The sequence below is a fragment of the Homalodisca vitripennis genome, chromosome 7 (assembly GCF_021130785.1).
Source record: "Homalodisca vitripennis isolate AUS2020 chromosome 7, UT_GWSS_2.1, whole genome shotgun sequence".
Classification (NCBI taxonomy): Eukaryota; Metazoa; Arthropoda; class Insecta; order Hemiptera; family Cicadellidae; genus Homalodisca; species Homalodisca vitripennis.
Window position 1 is genome coordinate 146,111,669 of NC_060213.1, and position 19,437 is coordinate 146,131,105.

General features: G+C 37.7%; 1 protein-coding gene across 1 annotated transcript in view; it reads left to right on the plus strand.

The window, feature by feature from the left end:
• LOC124366910 (echinoderm microtubule-associated protein-like CG42247) overlaps window positions 1-19,437 on the plus strand; it is a 93,638-nt gene that overhangs the window by 12,197 nt on the left and 62,004 nt on the right. Inside the window, exons 2-3 of the mRNA XM_046823510.1 lie at window positions 3,763-3,981; window positions 6,888-7,115. Of these exons, the coding sequence (XP_046679466.1) occupies window positions 3,763-3,981; window positions 6,888-7,115 (447 nt within the window). The remainder of the gene's footprint in view (window positions 1-3,762; window positions 3,982-6,887; window positions 7,116-19,437) is intronic.

Here is a 19,437-nt window from a genome sequence, read left to right on the forward strand (position 1 = left end):
AACAGGCTAGTACTTAAAGTACCTGAAATTCCATATGGAAAGGCCTAAACATTTTTACTTTCATTGTCTTCAAACACGGTATCTTAAGGAGCTATGACAATGAATACGGCTCAGAGCATAATACTTAGTACAACAATTGTAAAAGGAATATTTTATTGAGAGAATAATCTATTTTCTGGATAAATTGTTACTTCTTTCGGTTTGATTGTATTTTCGGCTTGAAATTTTTAAATGAAACGTAACATATGTTGCTGATTTTTTTGACTAGATATACTAAATGTAATATTCTTTAAGCATAATAAAAAGCATATAACTTAAAAAAAATCCCTTTGTAGGAAAAAACCCCCACAAACAGCCGCAGGATATGCAATTTTGATACTGAGTACTAATTAGTATTCTGTAAGAATCGTAGGCGCCACATGTTTTGTGTCCTCCATCAAGCACATTGTAATGATTGTGTTATAACTATAATCAGAGATATTTTACATGTACTGTCATACCAAACCATTATTATTATAATATATTATTATAATTTTATATATATATATATATATATATATATATATATATATAAAACATTAAATAGCAATCATAACGCCGTCCATTACAACAAAAATGGGTGAAGGCGTTTTGCATTTGGTACTGTGTGAAAAATCTCAACAACTAAAATGACAATGTAAATGTGTAAATTTGGTGTGCTTACATGCATCATTTTGAAATCGTGAAGAGTAAATGGACTTCTGAATTAGCCAAAATAGTGTATAATATTTTCCTAGTGCCTTTGTATTTTATTATCATTACGATGTCTATGCAAAGTTGGCGTCCAGAGAAATTTATTTCCGTGTCTTCTGTAACTGGATTATATATATGGTGATAATGATATATATATATATATATAAAATATAGATATATATATAATATATATATATATATATATATATATATATATATATATATATATATATATATATATATATATATATATATATATAAGTAAAAAGTAAAGAATGTCTTATTTTACCAGGCGAAGTTAGGGCTAAGAAGCCCTCTCTAACACTTAACCTGGGGACCAACGGCTTAAAGGTGACTTCCGAACCACCACCAATGGCCGGGCAGGCGGGCCGCTTGCAAGGACAGGATCGCTCAGCGGTCACCTGTCCAAGCAGTAGCCACGCTCGGCGTTGCTTGATCTGGTTATCTTGCGATAACCGCCGTACCCACTACACTGCGCCATTGGCAATATATATATATATATATGGTATATATATATATATATATATATATATATATATATATATATGGTGTATATATATATATATGGTGTATATAAAAGAGGATGTTGGTATAGGTGCCGTGTGTTCAAAAGTGTATTAACAGATCTTGGAAACTATAAGAGATACAACAAAGATTAAATGGACAAAGTTGTGCGTAATAACAAGACCAACAAATAAATGTGGTCAAATCGATTATTGTTTGTGTCGTTCACTCGCTTCACTCAAAATTAAGATTTCGTAAACCTTTTTTAATCTGTCACAGCTCTCTTATTAGAAGCTATATTGAAACTTTTTTGCACGAAATATGCATGGAATTTATTGCAATTTTTAACTATTATTATGAAAAATTGTTCAATGCAAGCAAGCAGGAGGTGTAGGATTTGAGTACGGTAATTTTTTTGTAACGCAACAAACCATTTTTTAACAAATTAAAATAAATGATATTTTTACTGATTTCAAAAACACTATATATTATGTTATAATATCCTTGTGGTTTTTATTAAATAAGTCATAAAACCCGTTATTGTATGGCTGTGTGATTTTTACTAAACTATTCGGATAGTTGGTAAAAACGACTGATATTTCTCTGCACACATTGTTGGAATCAGCTGTTTATTAAAAAATTTCACACAAGGAGAGTCTAAAAATGACCGTTAGAGAAGTTGTTGACATTTTCCATTAGCCAAATAGCATGTTAATTATTAGTCATAATTTATAATTTTATAAAAAATAATATTATGACATTGATAGACTCAGAAACTATTTGACCAATCATTATAAAAATTTGCATGTATGTATTTTTCTGCGGAGAATGTTTATATGCTATGCCCATTGATGTAACTCGCCACCAGGCGGCACTGCAAAAGATAAAAGTTTTCAAAGCGCCTGCACATTACAAACTGCAATTACTATTACGAAGGCGAAACTGAAGGCGCTAAGTTACGACAAGATATATTTCTTTTGAAAATAAATGTCTAGCCGCGGGAAACAGCTAGCATCTCATAATAATACAGTTTTTTTTCTATTTCAGGCCTGAACCCCCTTAAGAATTTTGAACGTGAGTTTTCAATCTCGCTCTGAATCCCGTTAGCTATTTCTATCCAGGAGGTTACCTCTAAAGCTAACTTTAGTCTAGGGACAAGTCTGACTTGGTGAAGATGCTAATGGTAGCCTACTGACCCAGTTGCAAGTGGTGGGGGGCGGTTGGGGGAGGGTAGACTGCAATCTTCCCCTACCGCACTCCTTCCACCCCTATCTACCATCTTCACAACCGGCGGCTGGACACTTTCTCTATAACTCACAATTGTTGACCTGTTTTTTTTTTTATCCTTGAACATTCAGTATATACAAGTACAAGAACCCCACGTCACGCCTCTAATAACGTATACGCGTGTTTTATTGTTGCATCTTAATTAGATACGGTGTCAATTTGCATACTAAGCAGTGTTTTAGTGTTACCCTGAATTAAAAACGTTCACCTCTACTGACCTATATTACTTTTTTTACTTTGATTCATGATTATTAAATAAAAATTAATAAAAAAGTGCTGCGCGCTTCTATAATACTGCATTGGTAGGCTAAACAGATATTTGATATGAATTCTATATAATAATAACCTAGTAATCCTTCGTCACTATGGAAGGTTCTCCGAAATTCAAGATACATTATTTATAATTTGACTTGAGTCATAGCTGTATTATGCAAATGTATAGTGCCACAAAAAACTTTAGTGGTTGTTCGATCTACTTTTCCACCTGTTTTCTCCCATGAATAAAAAAAAATATAACCCTCATTTTATTTGTAAAAGTGGAGTTGTACTTCAGTCAACATTCAAACATTCACTCCCCATTCATTCCATGCCAATTACAAAGTCTATGAACTCTTTTTAACATTCTTTTAAATGGAGGATGATATGCAATTAATTCAGTGTTTCATGTGTATCCACAAAATTTTCAGGAACTTCTAAGCCTACTTTAACGACTCTTTTTCAAAACAGAATAGGACTGCCCTAGAGTGGTCCTACATTATTTTTTTCAAGCATTGGACATGTATCTGATCAAGCTATTGTTTTAGAAGTTTACATATAAACCAAGTGGCAGAGCCAGACAAAGTAAATTGCTGGAATGTGGTTTTCCTATAAACACTACTAATTGCCTCAGAATTACTAGGAAACATTACTAACCGTGTTTGACGTCGATATGACGTCCCTATTGGAGGCAGTATATAAAACCATCCTGGAGTAATGGACAGGAAAGAATTTACCTAGTCTACATCAAAGAACCAAAACACGCTTATATTGGATTTTTTGAAACATAAAAATTGAACTTTATGTCATTTCTGTACGGCATCTTAAAGGGCTAATAATATCAAATAAAAATGAATAGTCCAAGCAAAGATATATTGCAGAATTTTAAGAATTGAAAAGTAATTTTGTACGGAATAAATAATTAAATGAAAACTCTAATCCACATTTCGATGTTGTACCTAGGTAGCGCCGAGGCCTCGCACTGTTTTGGGGGGCGGTGGAGGCGGTGGAGGCGGCGGAGGAGGTTACTGGGGGGCCAACAGCCGGCCTGTGAGCCCGGGGGGCGGTGAAGGCAGTGACGTATCCTCAGTAATGCCTCCACAGACTGCTCGCCCAAAATCCAGAGCTGAACCTGTTACTTCTGCCAAGTACAACAACCTCAACTACTGGCGAGCTAGGAAGGTATAGTAGCATATATGTAGGTCTCAGTAATGCCTCCACAGACTGCTTGACCAAAGTCTAGAGCAGAACCTGTTACTTCTGCCAAGTACAACAACCTCAACTACTGGCGAGCTAGGAAGGTATAGTAACGTACAGTATATGTAGGTCTCAGTAATGCCTCCACAGACTGCTCGACCAAACTCTAGAGCAGAACCTGTTCCTTCTGCCAAGTACAATAACCTCAACTACTGGCGAGCTAGGAAGGTATAGTAGCATATATGTAGGTCTCAGTAATGCCACCACAGACTGCTCGACCAAAGTCTAGAGCAGAACCTGTTCCTTCTGCCAAGTACAATAACCTCAACTACTGGCGAGCTGGGAAGGTATAGTAACATATATGTAGGTCTCAGTAATGCCTCCACAGACTGCTCGACCAAAGTCTAGAGCAGAACCTGTTCCTTCTGCCAAGTACAACAACCTCAACTACTGGCGAGCTAGGAAGGTATAGTAACGTATATGTAGGTCTCAGTAATGCCTCCACAGACTGCTCGACCAAAGTCTAGAGCAGAACCTGTTACTTCTGCCAAGTACAACAACCTCAACTACTGGCGAGCTAGGAAGGTATAGTAACGTATATGTAGGTCTCAGTAATGCCTCCACAGACTGCTTGACCAAACTCTAGAGCAGAACCTGTTACTTCTGCCATGTACAACAACCTCAACTACTGGCGAGCTAGGAAGGTATAGTAACGTATATGTAGGTCTCAGTAATGCCTCCACAGACTGCTTGACCAAAGTCTAGAGCAGAACCTGTTCCTTCTGCCAAGTACAATAACCTCAACTACTGGCAAGCTAGGAAGGTATAGTAGCATATATGTAGGTCTCAGTAATGCCTCCACAGACTGCTCGACCAAAATCTAGAGCAGAACCTGTTCCTTCTGCCAAGTACAACAACCTCAACTACTGGCGAGCTAGGAAGGTATAGTAGCATATATGTAGGTCTCAGTAATGCCTCCACAGACTGCTCGACCAAAGTCTAGAGCAGAACCTGTTTCTTCTGCCAAGTACAATAACCTCAACTACTGGCGAGCTAGGAAGGTATAGTAGCATATATGTAGGTCTCAGTAATGCCTCCACAGACTGCTCGACCAAAGTCTAGAGCAGAACCTGTTCCTTCTGCCAAGTACAATAACCTCAACTACTGGCGAGCTAGGAAGGTATAGTAGCATATATGTAGGTCTCAGTAATGCCTCCACAGACTGCTCGACCAAAGTCTAGAGCAGAACCTGTTCCTTCTGCCAAGTACAACAACCTCAACTACTGGCGAGCTAGGAAGGTATAGTAACGTATATGTAGGTCTCAGTAATGCCTCCACAGACTGCTCGACCAAAGTCTAGAGCAGAACCTGTTACTTCTGCCAAGTACAACAACCTCAACTACTGGCGAGCTAGGAAGGTATAGTAGCATATATGTAGGTCTCAGTAATGCCTCCACAGACTGCTCGACCAAAGTCTAGAGCAGAACCTGTTACTTCTGCCAAGTACAACAACCTCAACTACTGGCGAGCTAGGAAGGTATAGTAACGTATATGTAGGTCTCAGTAATGCCTCCACAGACTGCTCGACCAAAGTCTAGAGCAGAACCTGTTACTTCTGCCAAGTACAACAACCTCAACTACTGGCGAGCTAGGAAGGTATAGTAGCATATATGTAGGTCTCAGTAATGCCTCCACAGACTGCTCGACCAAAGTCTAGAGCAGAACCTGTTTCTTCTGCCAAGTACAATAACCTCAACTACTGGCGAGCTAGGAAGGTATAGTAGCATATATGTAGGTCTCAGTAATGCCTCCACAGACTGCTCGACCAAAGTCTAGAGCAGAACCTGTTCCTTCTGCCAAGTACAATAACCTCAACTACTGGCGAGCTAGGAAGGTATAGTAGCATATATGTAGGTCTCAGTAATGCCTCCACAGACTGCTCGACCAAAGTCTAGAGCAGAACCTGTTCCTTCTGCCAAGTACAACAACCTCAACTACTGGCGAGCTAGGAAGGTATAGTAACGTATATGTAGGTCTCAGTAATGCCTCCACAGACTGCTCGACCAAAGTCTAGAGCAGAACCTGTTACTTCTGCCAAGTACAACAACCTCAACTACTGGCGAGCTAGGAAGGTATAGTAACGTATATGTAGGTCTCAGTAATGCCTCCACAGACTGCTTGACCAAACTCTAGAGCAGAACCTGTTACTTCTGCCATGTACAACAACCTCAACTACTGGCGAGCTAGGAAGGTATAGTAACGTATATGTAGGTCTCAGTAATGCCTCCACAGACTGCTTGACCAAAGTCTAGAGCAGAACCTGTTACTTCTGCCAAGTACAATAACCTCAACTACTGGCGAGCTAGGAAGGTACAGTAACGTATATGTAGGTCTCAGTAATGCATCCACAGACTGCTCGACCAAACTCTAGAGCAGAACCTGTTACTTCTGCCAAGTACAACAACCTCAACTACTGGCGAGCTGGGAAGGTATAGTAAATTGTTTTTTTTTTTAATTTTCTGCAGGTTTTTAGTACACAGTAGAACTTCGCGTCAATGATAAATAGTTTTTCAATTCATTTCAATAATTTAATAATAGAAAAATGTGGTGCTTAGATTAATACCTTTTTAATACTAAACCAAATTCACCTGTTATCTTGAGCACATTTTATCAGAAATGTCTGTTATAAAATAGATTCATTATAAACTCCACCATAAAATAAAAGATACTTCTCGGATCATATAGCTAAATACCACTAAATGGCAAATAAATAGTAAGCCTTTTTATTATATACATAAATATTGTAATTTTCTTCACTTACTGAGCTTGCCAAATATGACTACACAAAAAATATTGATATAAAATTTTCTTCACGTGCCTGTGTACTTCAGGTCACGTTCTACAAAAATGGCGATCCTTACTTTCCCGGGCTGGAGTTCCGGTTCAAACCCGGGCGAGATGTCACTTCCCTGGAGACTGTCCTGGACAAGTTGTCCCTCAGAATGGATCTTCCTCGGGGCGCCCGCTTCATCTTCACCATGGACGGCCTACGCCTCATCAGCCTTGACGAACTGGAGGACGGCGGATACTATGTGGTCTCTTCTTATAAGACCTTCAAGGTAAGATGGTTATACCCAAAGCTCGAGTATCACATTATATTCGTGGATCTTATTATCTGCTAATAATAAAATAAAACAAAACTTCACTTGATTTGAAAATAAAGGACTTTATTAAAGTAAAATAAAACTAAAAATGTGAACACTTCTCAATAATAATTTTTATTAAATAAATAAACAGAAATTAAAAGTCACTTTTAATACATTTATTCAAAACAAATAATTAAAATAAAATATCTTTCAAGCAGGTTTTATTATTAAGCTTCTACTTAAACTTCTGGTCTCTTCAACTTATTGGTTCTCTACTTAAATATATTTGTTGCAATAATATTGATGAATTGGCACTTTATACCGCGTGAAGGATGATATTTGTCATCATTTATTATTTATATTCCTGGCCAGTCTTGCGCTTGTTTTCAGTCGACCCTTAAACCCACTGGAGATAACTTGTAAAATGCTTACTTTGGATTAACAACATTCTTTATTTCATCCTCCACTTAACAACCAATATGAGATAAAAGATTTAAATATCAGTAATGAATAATTTGTATTTCTACGCGTTTTAAACTGTACAGTACAGTACAGTAACAGTAACAGTAACAGTAACAGTAACAGTACTGATATTTATAAAAACAAAAGAAGTACTGTTCAGTATATAGTTATTGCATTTAATATTCCCTTCACTGATTTTTCAGATTATCTCTTATTCAAATTTTATTAATTTACATGTCAAATTAAATTTTAATGTGTCTTCCACAATTTGATCGAAGATTGAAAGTCAGTATTGGTTTTTGTTGTCTTCGGCTTAGCGACAGCTTAGATTTTATACCCCATTTCGTTTATAGAAATTTATCCCCCGTCCACCCAACATTTAATGAGGTGAGAACATAAGATTTTATTACGTACAAGCGTCTTATTGGACAGGGAGGTGTTCTAAACCTAGACTCTGTCGATATATATATATATATATATATATATATATATATATCAAAATATTTACATACATACATACACATATATACAGGGTGTTCTGAAAAAAGGTGCCCATAAGTCAGGGCGTGATTCCTCACATCAAAATAAGAAAAAAGGTCTAATTAACATAGGTCCGAAAATGCTTAGTTACCAAGTTATACAGGGTGAAAGATTTCGTCTGAATTTCAGTTCCCCTGCTGCAACGAAGCCCTACGGGTATTTGTTGGCTGTTAATTAAGATGTACAATTTAGCGTACTTTATGTAAAATGAACTAAAAAATTGAATAAAACCGTTTCCAGACCTGTAGCTACAGTAATTTTTAAGATATGTGACGAAATACGCGAAACTTGGTCCCGAAAAACAAGTTACATTTAGGTTTGAAGCAGATTTACTATGTTAAATGTACAATAAACACAAAATATTTTTTCACGGTACTTGTAGAAAATTTAATTTCGAAGAGAAAGATGTAAAATAAGTCTATAATAGACAAACGCAAACTTTAAAAAATAATCCTTAATTACATACAAAACGCATGAAAAATAGACAAAATCAGGCTAGACGACTCTATCAGGAACATTTTCCTCATAGACAGTTACCGACTCATAAAATGTTTTCTTCCATTCATAGAAGGCTAAGCGAGACGGGAACCTTTAAATCTGGAAAAGTTGGTAGATCAGGACGGCCACGTACAACGTGTACAGCTGAATTGGAGGAGGGCGTGTTGGACGAAATAGAGAATCATCCTGGAAGAAGTACTAGAGAACTAGCCTTGGATTTCGGTGTTAGTAATTCAATTGTCTGGAAGATTTTACACGAGCAGCAGTTGCATTCTTATCACTATCAAAGGTCCAGGCTCTTTTGCCTCGAGATTACTTTCCTCGTGTTCAGCTATGCCAATGGCTTATCCAAAGGTGCAGAAATCCACATTTTTTAAATTACATTATCTTTACTGATGAAGCAAAATTTTCAAGAATGGCTATTCTTAACACCCACAATACTCACATGTGAGCAATTGAAAATCCACGTGCTATTTCAGAGAACCGTCACCAATATCAGTTTTATATAAACGTATGGGCTGCTATTCTGGGTGATAAAATTTTTATTAGTTTTTTACCTGATACGCTCAATGGTGAAAATTATTTACATTTCTTGACGACTAATCTGAATGAGTTACTCGAAGATGTGCCACTATACACACGCAACAACATGTGGTTCATGCAGGATGGAGCTCCAGCTCATTACACATTACAAGTAAGAGAATTTTTAAATGAAGCATATCCAAACAGATGGATTGGTCGAGGAGCCCCAGTAACATGGCCTGCAAGGTCACCTGACCTCAATCCTCTAGACTTTTTCTTATGGGGACATTTAAAGACGCTTGTCTACGACTCGCCTGTGGATACCATAGAAGAGTTGCGAATAAGGATTGTTAACGGGATTCAAAGGATACGTGAGACACCTGGGATCTTCGAAAGAGTTCGGCAGTCTATGAGAAGACGGCTGGATGCTTGTATTTTGAATGAGGGGAAACATTTTGAACATCTACTGTGACGTGGTTAGTTTTTTAGGACAAGTGTAACTTTTTTGTTGAATGATAATTCAGATAACTTTTTTATGTATGATAATGTTTGATTCTTAAAAATATTTACTTGATAAAAAATAATAGTAACTCATTAATTTGTTTTAATAAAACAGCTGTTTTAATTTCAATATTACATTTGTAGAGAGCTTAACAGATTTTGTCTATTTTTCATGCGTTTTGTATGTAATTAAGGATTATTTTTTAAAGTTTGCGTTTGTCTATTATAGACTTATTTTACATCTTTCTCTTCGAAATTAAATTTTCTACAAGTACCGTGAAAAAATATTTTGTGTTTATTGTACATTTAACATAGTAAATCTGCTTCAAACCTAAATGTAACTTGTTTTTCGGGACCAAGTTTCGCGTATTTCGTCACATATCTTAAAAATTACTGTAGCTACAGGTCTGGAAACGGTTTTATTCAATTTTTTAGTTCATTTTACATAAAGTACGCTAAATTGTACATCTTAATTAACAGCCAACAAATACCCGTAGGGCTTCGTTGCAGCAGGGGAACTGAAATTCAGACGAAATCTTTCACCCTGTATAACTTGGTAACTAAGCATTTTCGGACCTATGTTAATTAGACCTTTTTTTCTTATTTTGATGTGAGGAATCACGCCCTGACTTATGGGCACCTTTTTTCAGAACACCCTGTATATATATATAAATTCGAATCAAATTCGAATTTATACGTGCGATTTTCGTATTTGTTTGAATACTCCCTAATATTTATCCAACTCCTTTGAATTATTTAATGCCGTTAGAGTGAAGTCCTGAATATTTCTATAAGCTATCGTAATGAATTTATAAAACTTTCTTAGTTAGTATTTATGATGATTAGAGGGAGCCCTAAATTATTTTGAAACTAACATAGCAGTGTTTAACATAAATATTTTTTTAATACTAGTTGTAAACCAAATTTCAACACAACCAAACGCTAAATTTGTTTTCATATTATATTATTAAGAACTCATCAGAAACATCTATCAAATGTATTTTGGTTCGACCGTCTGTGCGATGACGCTTAATATAAAGACCACAGAGACTTTAAACTTGGTGCATCTGTTCCTCTTGGTCCAAAGAAGAACCATACTGATTTTTAGGTTTTAAGATCACAGGACAGTCCGTTTTTCTGATCATTACATAATTATGTCAGGTAATTGTGTCGGGTCTTTATATCGTCCTTCTAACTAAAGACCGAAACGCTTTCTTATACGTCTTCTATACACAAGTAGACAAATCGAGTTCACTCGCGTCTGCAAAACTATCTAATTAAACAAACGCTTTCTTATACATCTTCTATACACAAGTAAACAAATCGAGTTCACTCGCGTCTGCAAAACTATCCAATTAAACAAACGCTTTCTTATACATCTTCTATACACAAGTAGACAAATCGAGTTCACTCGCGTCTGCAAAAACTATCCAATTAAACAAACGCTTTCTTATACATCTTCTATACACAAGTAGACAAATAGGATTGTATGTAATTAAGGATTATTTTTTAAAGTTTGCGTTTGTCTATTATAGACTTATTTTACATCTTTCTCTTCGAAATTAAATTTTCTACAAGTACCGTGAAAAAATATTTTGTGTTTATTGTACATTTAACATAGTAAATCTGCTTCAAACCTAAATGTAACTTGTTTTTCGGGACCAAGTTTCGCGTATTTCGTCACATATCTTAAAAAATTACTGTAGCTACTGGAAACGGTTTTAATTCAATTTTTTAGTTCATTTTACATAAAGTACGCTAAATTGTACATCTTAATTAAACAGCCAACAAATACCCGTAGGGCTTCGTTGCAGCAGGGGAACTGAAATTCAGACGAAATCTTTCACCCTGTATAACTTGGTAACTAAGCATTTTCGGACCTATGTTAATTAGACCTTTTTTTTCTTATTTTGATGTGAGGAATCACGCCCTGACTTATGGGCACCTTTTTTCAGAACACCCTGTATATATATATAAATTCGAATCAAATTCGAATTTATACGTGCGATTTTCGTATTTGTTTGAATACTCCCTAATATTTATCCAACTCCTTTGAATTATTTAATGCCGTTAGAGTGAAGTCCTGAATATTTCTATAAGCTATCGTAATGAATTTATAAAACTTTCTTAGTTAGTATTTATGATGATTAGAGGGAGCCCTAAATTATTTTGAAACTAACATAGCAGTGTTTAACATAAATATTTTTTTAATACTAGTTGTAAACCAAATTTCAACACAACCAAACGCTAAATTTGTTTTCATATTATATTATTAAGAACTCATCAGAAACATCTATCAAATGTATTTTGGTTCGACCGTCTGTGCGATGACGCTTAATATAAAGACCACAGAGACTTTAAACTTGGTGCATCTGTTCCTCTTGGTCCAAAGAAGAACCATACTGATTTTTAGGTTTTAAGATCACAGGACAGTCCGTTTTTCTGATCATTACATAATTATGTCAGGTAATTGTGTCGGGTCTTTATATCGTCCTTCTAACTAAAGACCGAAACGCTTTCTTATACGTCTTCTATACACAAGTAGACAAATCGAGTTCACTCGCGTCTGCAAAACTATCTAATTAAACAAACGCTTTCTTATACATCTTCTATACACAAGTAAACAAATCGAGTTCACTCGCGTCTGCAAAACTATCCAATTAAACAAACGCTTTCTTATACATCTTCTATACACAAGTAGACAAATCGAGTTCACTCGCGTCTGCAAAACTATCCAATTAAACAAACGCTTTCTTATACATCTTCTATACACAAGTAGACAAATAGAGTTCACTCGCGTCTGCAAAACTATCCAATGAGACAAACGCTTTCTTATACATTTTCTATACACAAGTAGACAAATACAGTTCACTCGCGTCTGCAAAACTATCCAATTAAACAAACGCTTTCTTATACATCTTCTATACACAAGTAGACAAATCGAGTTCACTCGCGTCTGCAAAAATATCCAATTAGGCAAACGCTTTCTTATACGTCTTCTATACACAAGTAGACAAATAGAGTTCACTCGCGTCTGCAAAACTATCCAATTAAACAAACGGTACGTTATTCTGTGACAAACATTTTCCAGGTGGCACAAGGTATTCCCTCTGTTTCAGAGTCATATAAGCAATCGTGTGGGTGTTTACAGGTGTTTATTATGCAAAGTAGTAAATTGCATATTATAGCACTATTTTTCATTTATGGGCTATTTTCCGAAATTCAAGACATTAGGTATTTACAAAGTGATATTAAATTATATTAAACAAACGGTACGTTATTCTGTGACAAAACATTTTCCAGGTGGCACAAGGTATTCAAGGGGAATTGTGTTTATCTACAACAGGTGGAGGTCGCCGTGTTACACGCTCAGCTATTAAGTATCAAAGTAAAATTACAGTAAACTACGTAAAATAAAATCCCTGCAAATCATTTAAATCGATGCATTTTTTAATATTGAAAGCAATAATGTTCTACGATAATTAAAGACCTTAACTAAATGACACAATAACATCTTAGTTATGCAAACGGAAATAGAGTAAATTATTTAGTATAACGATAAGATTCATTTCCATTGCAAAAATGTGCCCTGAATGTGTCACAGTAACAAACGTTTCAAGAAAATATGTTCGACCTCCATTATGGATTACTCCACACGTAGACGCTTCATGGTGTTTTACAAGTAAAATGCGGCCTTGCAAGTGTGTTGTAGTCGGTTCGGCGCGTCCACCCTATGTTAATACCTCCCCTCGCAGCTGACCTCCCTTGACCTCCTGCACTCCTGATACCATCTCCCAAGGCCGCCAACCCCCCAGCTTGCCGAGCTTCGACACAGGATATGCATAAATTAGCTCAGCTGATTAATATATGTTTCCGCCACGTGGCAGACTGTTGTATTCATTGCTGTAATTGGTTGAGGTTTGGTGAACGTAAGTAACCACTAGAAATCTGTCTTTACTCTGCACATTCACAAGCCTTTCTTATTATTAGGTCTTTTGATAATACTATGGGAACCCAAGCATTTTAAGGTTAGTAAAGGTTTACTAAATTTTAGTAACCACTAGAACTCCGTCTTTTCTCTGCAAATTCATAGATTTTGCTATTACGTCTTTTAATAATATTATGGGAACTAAAGCATTTGAAGGATTGTGGAAGTTTGCGAGATTTTAGTGACCACTAAAAATCCGTCTTTACTCTGCACATTCACAGATTTTGCTATTACGTCTTTTAATAATATTATGGGAACTAAAGCATTTGAAGGATTATGGAAGTTTGCGAGATTTTAGTAACCACTAGAAATCCGTCGTTACTCTGCACATTCACACGCCTTTGTTATTATTAGGTCTTTTGATAATACTATGGGAACCCAAGCATTTTAAGGTTAGTAAAGGTTTACTAAATTTTAGTAACCACTAGAAATCCACCTTTGCTCTGCACGTTCACACGTGCTATGATGGAGACTATGATGATGTTTGAGATAAATCGTTAAATGTCTGGATTTTGGGTTTATGTGTTGTGCGGTTTGGTAGTTCAACTCATATTAAGGTGGTACAATAGATTTTCGGTTAGGAAAATATTTTTAATATAGAATTCTCAGCTCTGAAAGATAACCAACCCTCAATACAGAAAAAGTACAATTTTTTATCACTCCACACGACAATACAAGTACCTATTTGAGGTTGGAAATTTACGCCACTTTTTATCAAGGTGATATTTAAATCAAATAGCTGAAGTTAAATAAGTAAAGTTTGCACAATGTGTACATGACATATTTTTACTATCAGCTGAAGGAACTTACATTTTTTTTATATAATTTAAAAATCAAATGTTTTTACATGTTTTGTACGAAATTATATGTTTATATAAAAAAAACACGTTAATCCCAGAAGCTATAACTCATGTACATACGGTAAACATCTGTAGCCCTTTTTTTATTTGTGCCTAATTACAAAATCGCCTGAATTTTCTACAATATATACTCATAACTTCATATAGAGAGAATAAATAAGTTTAACTTTTTCCGCATCCGGGGAAGTAATGTTAAAGAAATATGAATCTAACATAAAAAATACTTTTAGACCCAAAATCGATAGCACTACTTAAAGGTATGTCTGCTTGTCGTATGCGATTGCCTTAGTTCATAAATTAAATTTGTTTTAATACATTATTTTATTAGAATGAACGTAAATGAGCATGTGTGTATCCAAGCTGTCTATACATTCCTATTTAGCATTTGTTATTAAATTTAAAGATAACTCAATTCTAGTTTGGCCAAAATATATTAGAAACGTTAAATAGGTATGTGATTATCAGAAAAGCATATAAACATAAGAAAGTATATGTAGCATGTCAATTAAAACTTGACCAAATAACTATATATGCTTAAAAAAATTGTTTAATGTACTGTATATTGTCTAATGGTCTTTGCAGATACAAGGATATTGCATAGATGTGAATGTTAATAAATACTCTATAGAAGTACCCACACCACGTTTCACGTGACAGGATTCTAGAGATGCTTGCGAACAGATAAAAAGACAGAAAATCATACAGAAAAAATGTCTAGGTGATAGGCTTGTATTACGCTTTGTAAAATTCTGTGTTGGTACACGCACTATCATATAACTTATTATTGTCTATGCATAAATGAAGTTTCATGCCAAATTGTATATGATATACTTGTAAGATAGCGTTTATTATGTATTTAAAACAGGTGATCAAGGCAGTTATGATTTGATTTAGGAAATAGAAGATTATTGTTTTTTATGCTTATAGTACCTTGCTTTTAGTATCTGGTTAGAGTTTTAGGTTATGGCAGTCCATTGTTGTTTTCTTGCCGACTGTGAAGAAAATGGCACTTATTCTACTTATATTAAATATAGGCTATGATGGTGTGTGAGATATACAAGGTGTTTGAAAAGTCTGGGTACGGCTTCCAGTCAGAAATGGCAGCGCATAATGTACTTCACAATGTGCACCTAAAACAACCCGCCATTTCTGATTGGATAAACCTTTTGAGATGCGGTTTGCGGCATTCAGCTCTACTAAGTGAGCTCTTTCAAATGAGGTATAAAATTCACTGCCACCGATGCTTTAGTTTAATATTTCCATGTTTTCCTCTGTGGGCCGTCCCCCAGTGGTAATAGCAAGAAAAAATAGTTTACATAGCCATATGACACTGTGCAAAGTTTATAGATGTTATCTGCTATGGTTTGTAAAATATTAAGCCGTACCCAGACTTTTCAAACACCTTGTATAAATCGTCAAACATATGGATTTTATGGAATAATTCCATTCTCTGTTTCCATTTAGTTTTGACAGCTGATATTTAGGTTTATAACTTAGTTTTAGGTTTGTTATTGACCATAGAACGTTTGAAAGGATAATAGTTTATTTTTTTTTTTTAGTGACCATTGCCGCACGTTTTAGGTTTAAGTACTTGTATGCACTAAAATTCTTACACCCGATAAAGAGTGTAAATTTCAACTCTCGAAATTGTATTGTATATTTTGTAACATACCAACGATGCAAAATGGCCGAAAGCCTTTTATCAGGGGCTGGCTTATCCTCCGTAAAGACACATAGATGTCCGCAGTCCTGTGAATATCACTTTCAGAAATAAACTGAGTCATTCAACAATACTATTTGATCTTGTACAAATCTCTTTATTGAGATTCGTAGATTAAGCCATCGTGGATATCTCACGCCGTATGCGTTTGTACTACAGCGCGTGCTGGCTGCCCTCTGCACTTGTACTAAAGCGCGTTCTGTCTGCTCTCTGCACTTGTACTACAGCGCGTGCTGGCTGCCCTTTGCACTTGTACTACAGCGCGTGCTGGCTGCCCTCTGCACTTGTAATACAGTGCGTGCTGGCTGCACTCTGCATTAGTAAGTACTACAGCGCGTGCTGGCTGCCCTCTGCACTTGTACTACAGCGCGTGCTGGCTGCCCTCTGCACTTGTACTACAGCGCGTGCTGGCTGCCCTCTGCACTTTTACTACAGTGCGTACTGGCTGCACTCTGCACTAGTAAGTACTACAGCGCGTGCTGGCTACCCCCTGCACTTTTACTACAGTGCGTGCTGGCTGAGCTCTGCACTTGTACTACAGTGCGTGCTGGCTGCACTCTGCACTAGTAAGTACTACAGCGCGTGCTGGCTACCCCCTGCACTTGTACTACAGCGCGTGCTGGCTATCCCCTGCTCTTGTACTACAGCGCGTGCTGGCTGCACTCTGCACTTGTACTACAGCGCGTGCTGGCTGCCCTCTGCACTTGTACTACAGTGCGTGCTGGCTGCACTCTGCACTTGTACTACAGCGCGTGCTGGCTGCCCTCTGCACTTGTACTACAGCGCGTGCTGGCTGCCCTCTGCACTTGTACTACAGCGCGTGCTGGCTGCCCTCTGCACTTGTACTACAGCGCGTGCTGGCTGCCCTCTGCACTTGTACTACAGCGCGTGCTGGCTGCACTCTGCACTTGTACTACAGCGCGTGCTGGCTGCCCTCTGCACTTGTACTACAGTGCGTGCTGGCTGCACTCTGCACTTGTACTACAGCGCGTGCTGGCTGCCCTCTGCACTTGTACTACAGCGCGTGCTGGCTGCCCTCTGCACTTGTACTACAGTGCGTGCTGGCTGCCCTCTGCACTTGTACTACAGTGCGTGCTGACTGCACTCTGCACTTGTACTACAGTGCGTGCTGGCTGCCCTCTGCACTTGTACTACAGCGCGTGCTGGCTGCCCTCTGCACTTGTACTACAGTGCGTGCTGACTGCACTCTGCACTTGTACTACAGTGCGTGCTGGCTGCCCTCTGCACTTGTACTACAGTGCGTGCTGACTGCACTCTGCACTTGTACTACAGTGCGTGCTGGCTGCACTCTGCACTTGTACTACAGTGCGTGCTGACTGCACTCTGCACTTGTACTACAGTGCGTGCTGGCTGCCCTCTGCACTTGTACTACAGTGCGTGCTGACTGCACTCTGCACTTGTACTACAGTGCGTGCTGGCTGCACTCTGCACTTGTACTACAGTGCGTGCTGACTGCACTCTGCACTTGTACTACAGTGCGTGCTGACTGTACTCTGCACTTGTACTACAGTGCGTGCTGGCTGCACTCTGCACTAGTAAGTACTACAGCGCGTGCTGGCTACCCCCTGCACTTGTACTACAGCGCGTGTGCTGGCTATCCCCTGCTCTTGTACTACAGCGCGTGCTGGCTGCACTCTGCACTTGTACTACAGCGCGTGCTGGCTGCCCTCTGCACTTGTACTACAGTGCGTGCTGGCTGCACTCTGCACTTGTACTACAGCGCGTGTTGGCTGCCCTCTGCACTTGTACTACAGCGCGTGCTGGCTGCCCTCTGCACTTGTACTACAGCGCGTGCTGGCTGCCCTCTGCACTTGTACTACAGCGCGTGCTGGCTGCCCTCTGCACTTGTACTACAGCGCGTGCTGGCTGCACTCTGCACTTGTACTACAGCGCGTGCTGGCTGCCCTCTGCACTTGTACTTCAGTGCGTGCTGGCTGCACTCAGCACTTGTACTACAGTGCGTGCTGGCTGCCCTCTGCACTTGTACTACAGCGCGTGCTGGCTGCCCTCTGCACTTGTACTACAGTGCGTGCTGACTGCACTCTGCACTTGTACTACAGTGCGTGCTGGCTGCCCTCTGCACTTGTACTACAGTGCGTGCTGGCTGCACTCTGCACTTGTACTACAGCGCGTGCTGGCTGCCCTCTGCACTTGTACTACAGTGCGTGCTGACTGCACTCTGCACTTGTACTACAGTCCAAAAATTAAATTTCCGTCAACACCGACTTATATAATAATATTTATATAAATTCTTAGTACCGACATTAAGAAGTTGTCAATTATATCCGAATTACAATCGTATAGACAGATTATTAAATTTTAATTTTCTATCACTTACGAGTACTCTACACCAAAATATTTATTTAACTTTAAAATAAAATAATTTACTTTTATTGAAACTCAATGTGAACTGTTGATTTCGAAATTTTAAATATAACTCTGACTTGTGCGTGTTCTTTTGAGAGAGTACCTAATCTACCTAATTTATATAATTAAAACTTCTTGGGTTAGGTATTACGTGTGTACAAGGTTATCACTTGAGGTGTAGAACTCATATTTTTCTTTCAATTTGTAAATGTCAATTTTTATTGCAAAAAAAAAAAAAAAAAAAAAAAAAAAAAAAAACAAAGCCGTGGCACTTTTAAAACCTACTTAGTGTGCAAACTCCGTTAAAGTGATAAACTGGATTATTTTTCTTAATAAGCGTTACAATTTAGTACCATAATATGATTTCTAGCGTTCTAAGTCATGCCAGTAGTCATGCTTTTAATATTAGTCCAGAAGTGAACTTTGTTCAAACTCAAAGCAACCATTACACTACACACACATTAATAACGGACACTAAGAAGTGTCTTACTCGAGTGCCTTGTCCCTAAAGGGGCGACAAGGGTGACAAGGGCCAGGTAATGCGGTAACAAAATAGCGTGATTGTGAGCAGCGGCTCATTTTATTTACTTGTGACACGTAAGCGCGGAGACAGCTCACCTCTGCCAATAACACGAGGTCAATGTCACCCACATCCCATATACTTCACCCTTGCGTCGACAGCCGTCCGGAGAATGGAATTTCCTGCCATTACGAAAATGAAGGCAATCTCAACCAAAGGGTGATGTATATGAGATTTCTCCAAGTTTTATTAAACATATTGTATCACATTCAGTAATCACTCCTTTGGCAAAAATT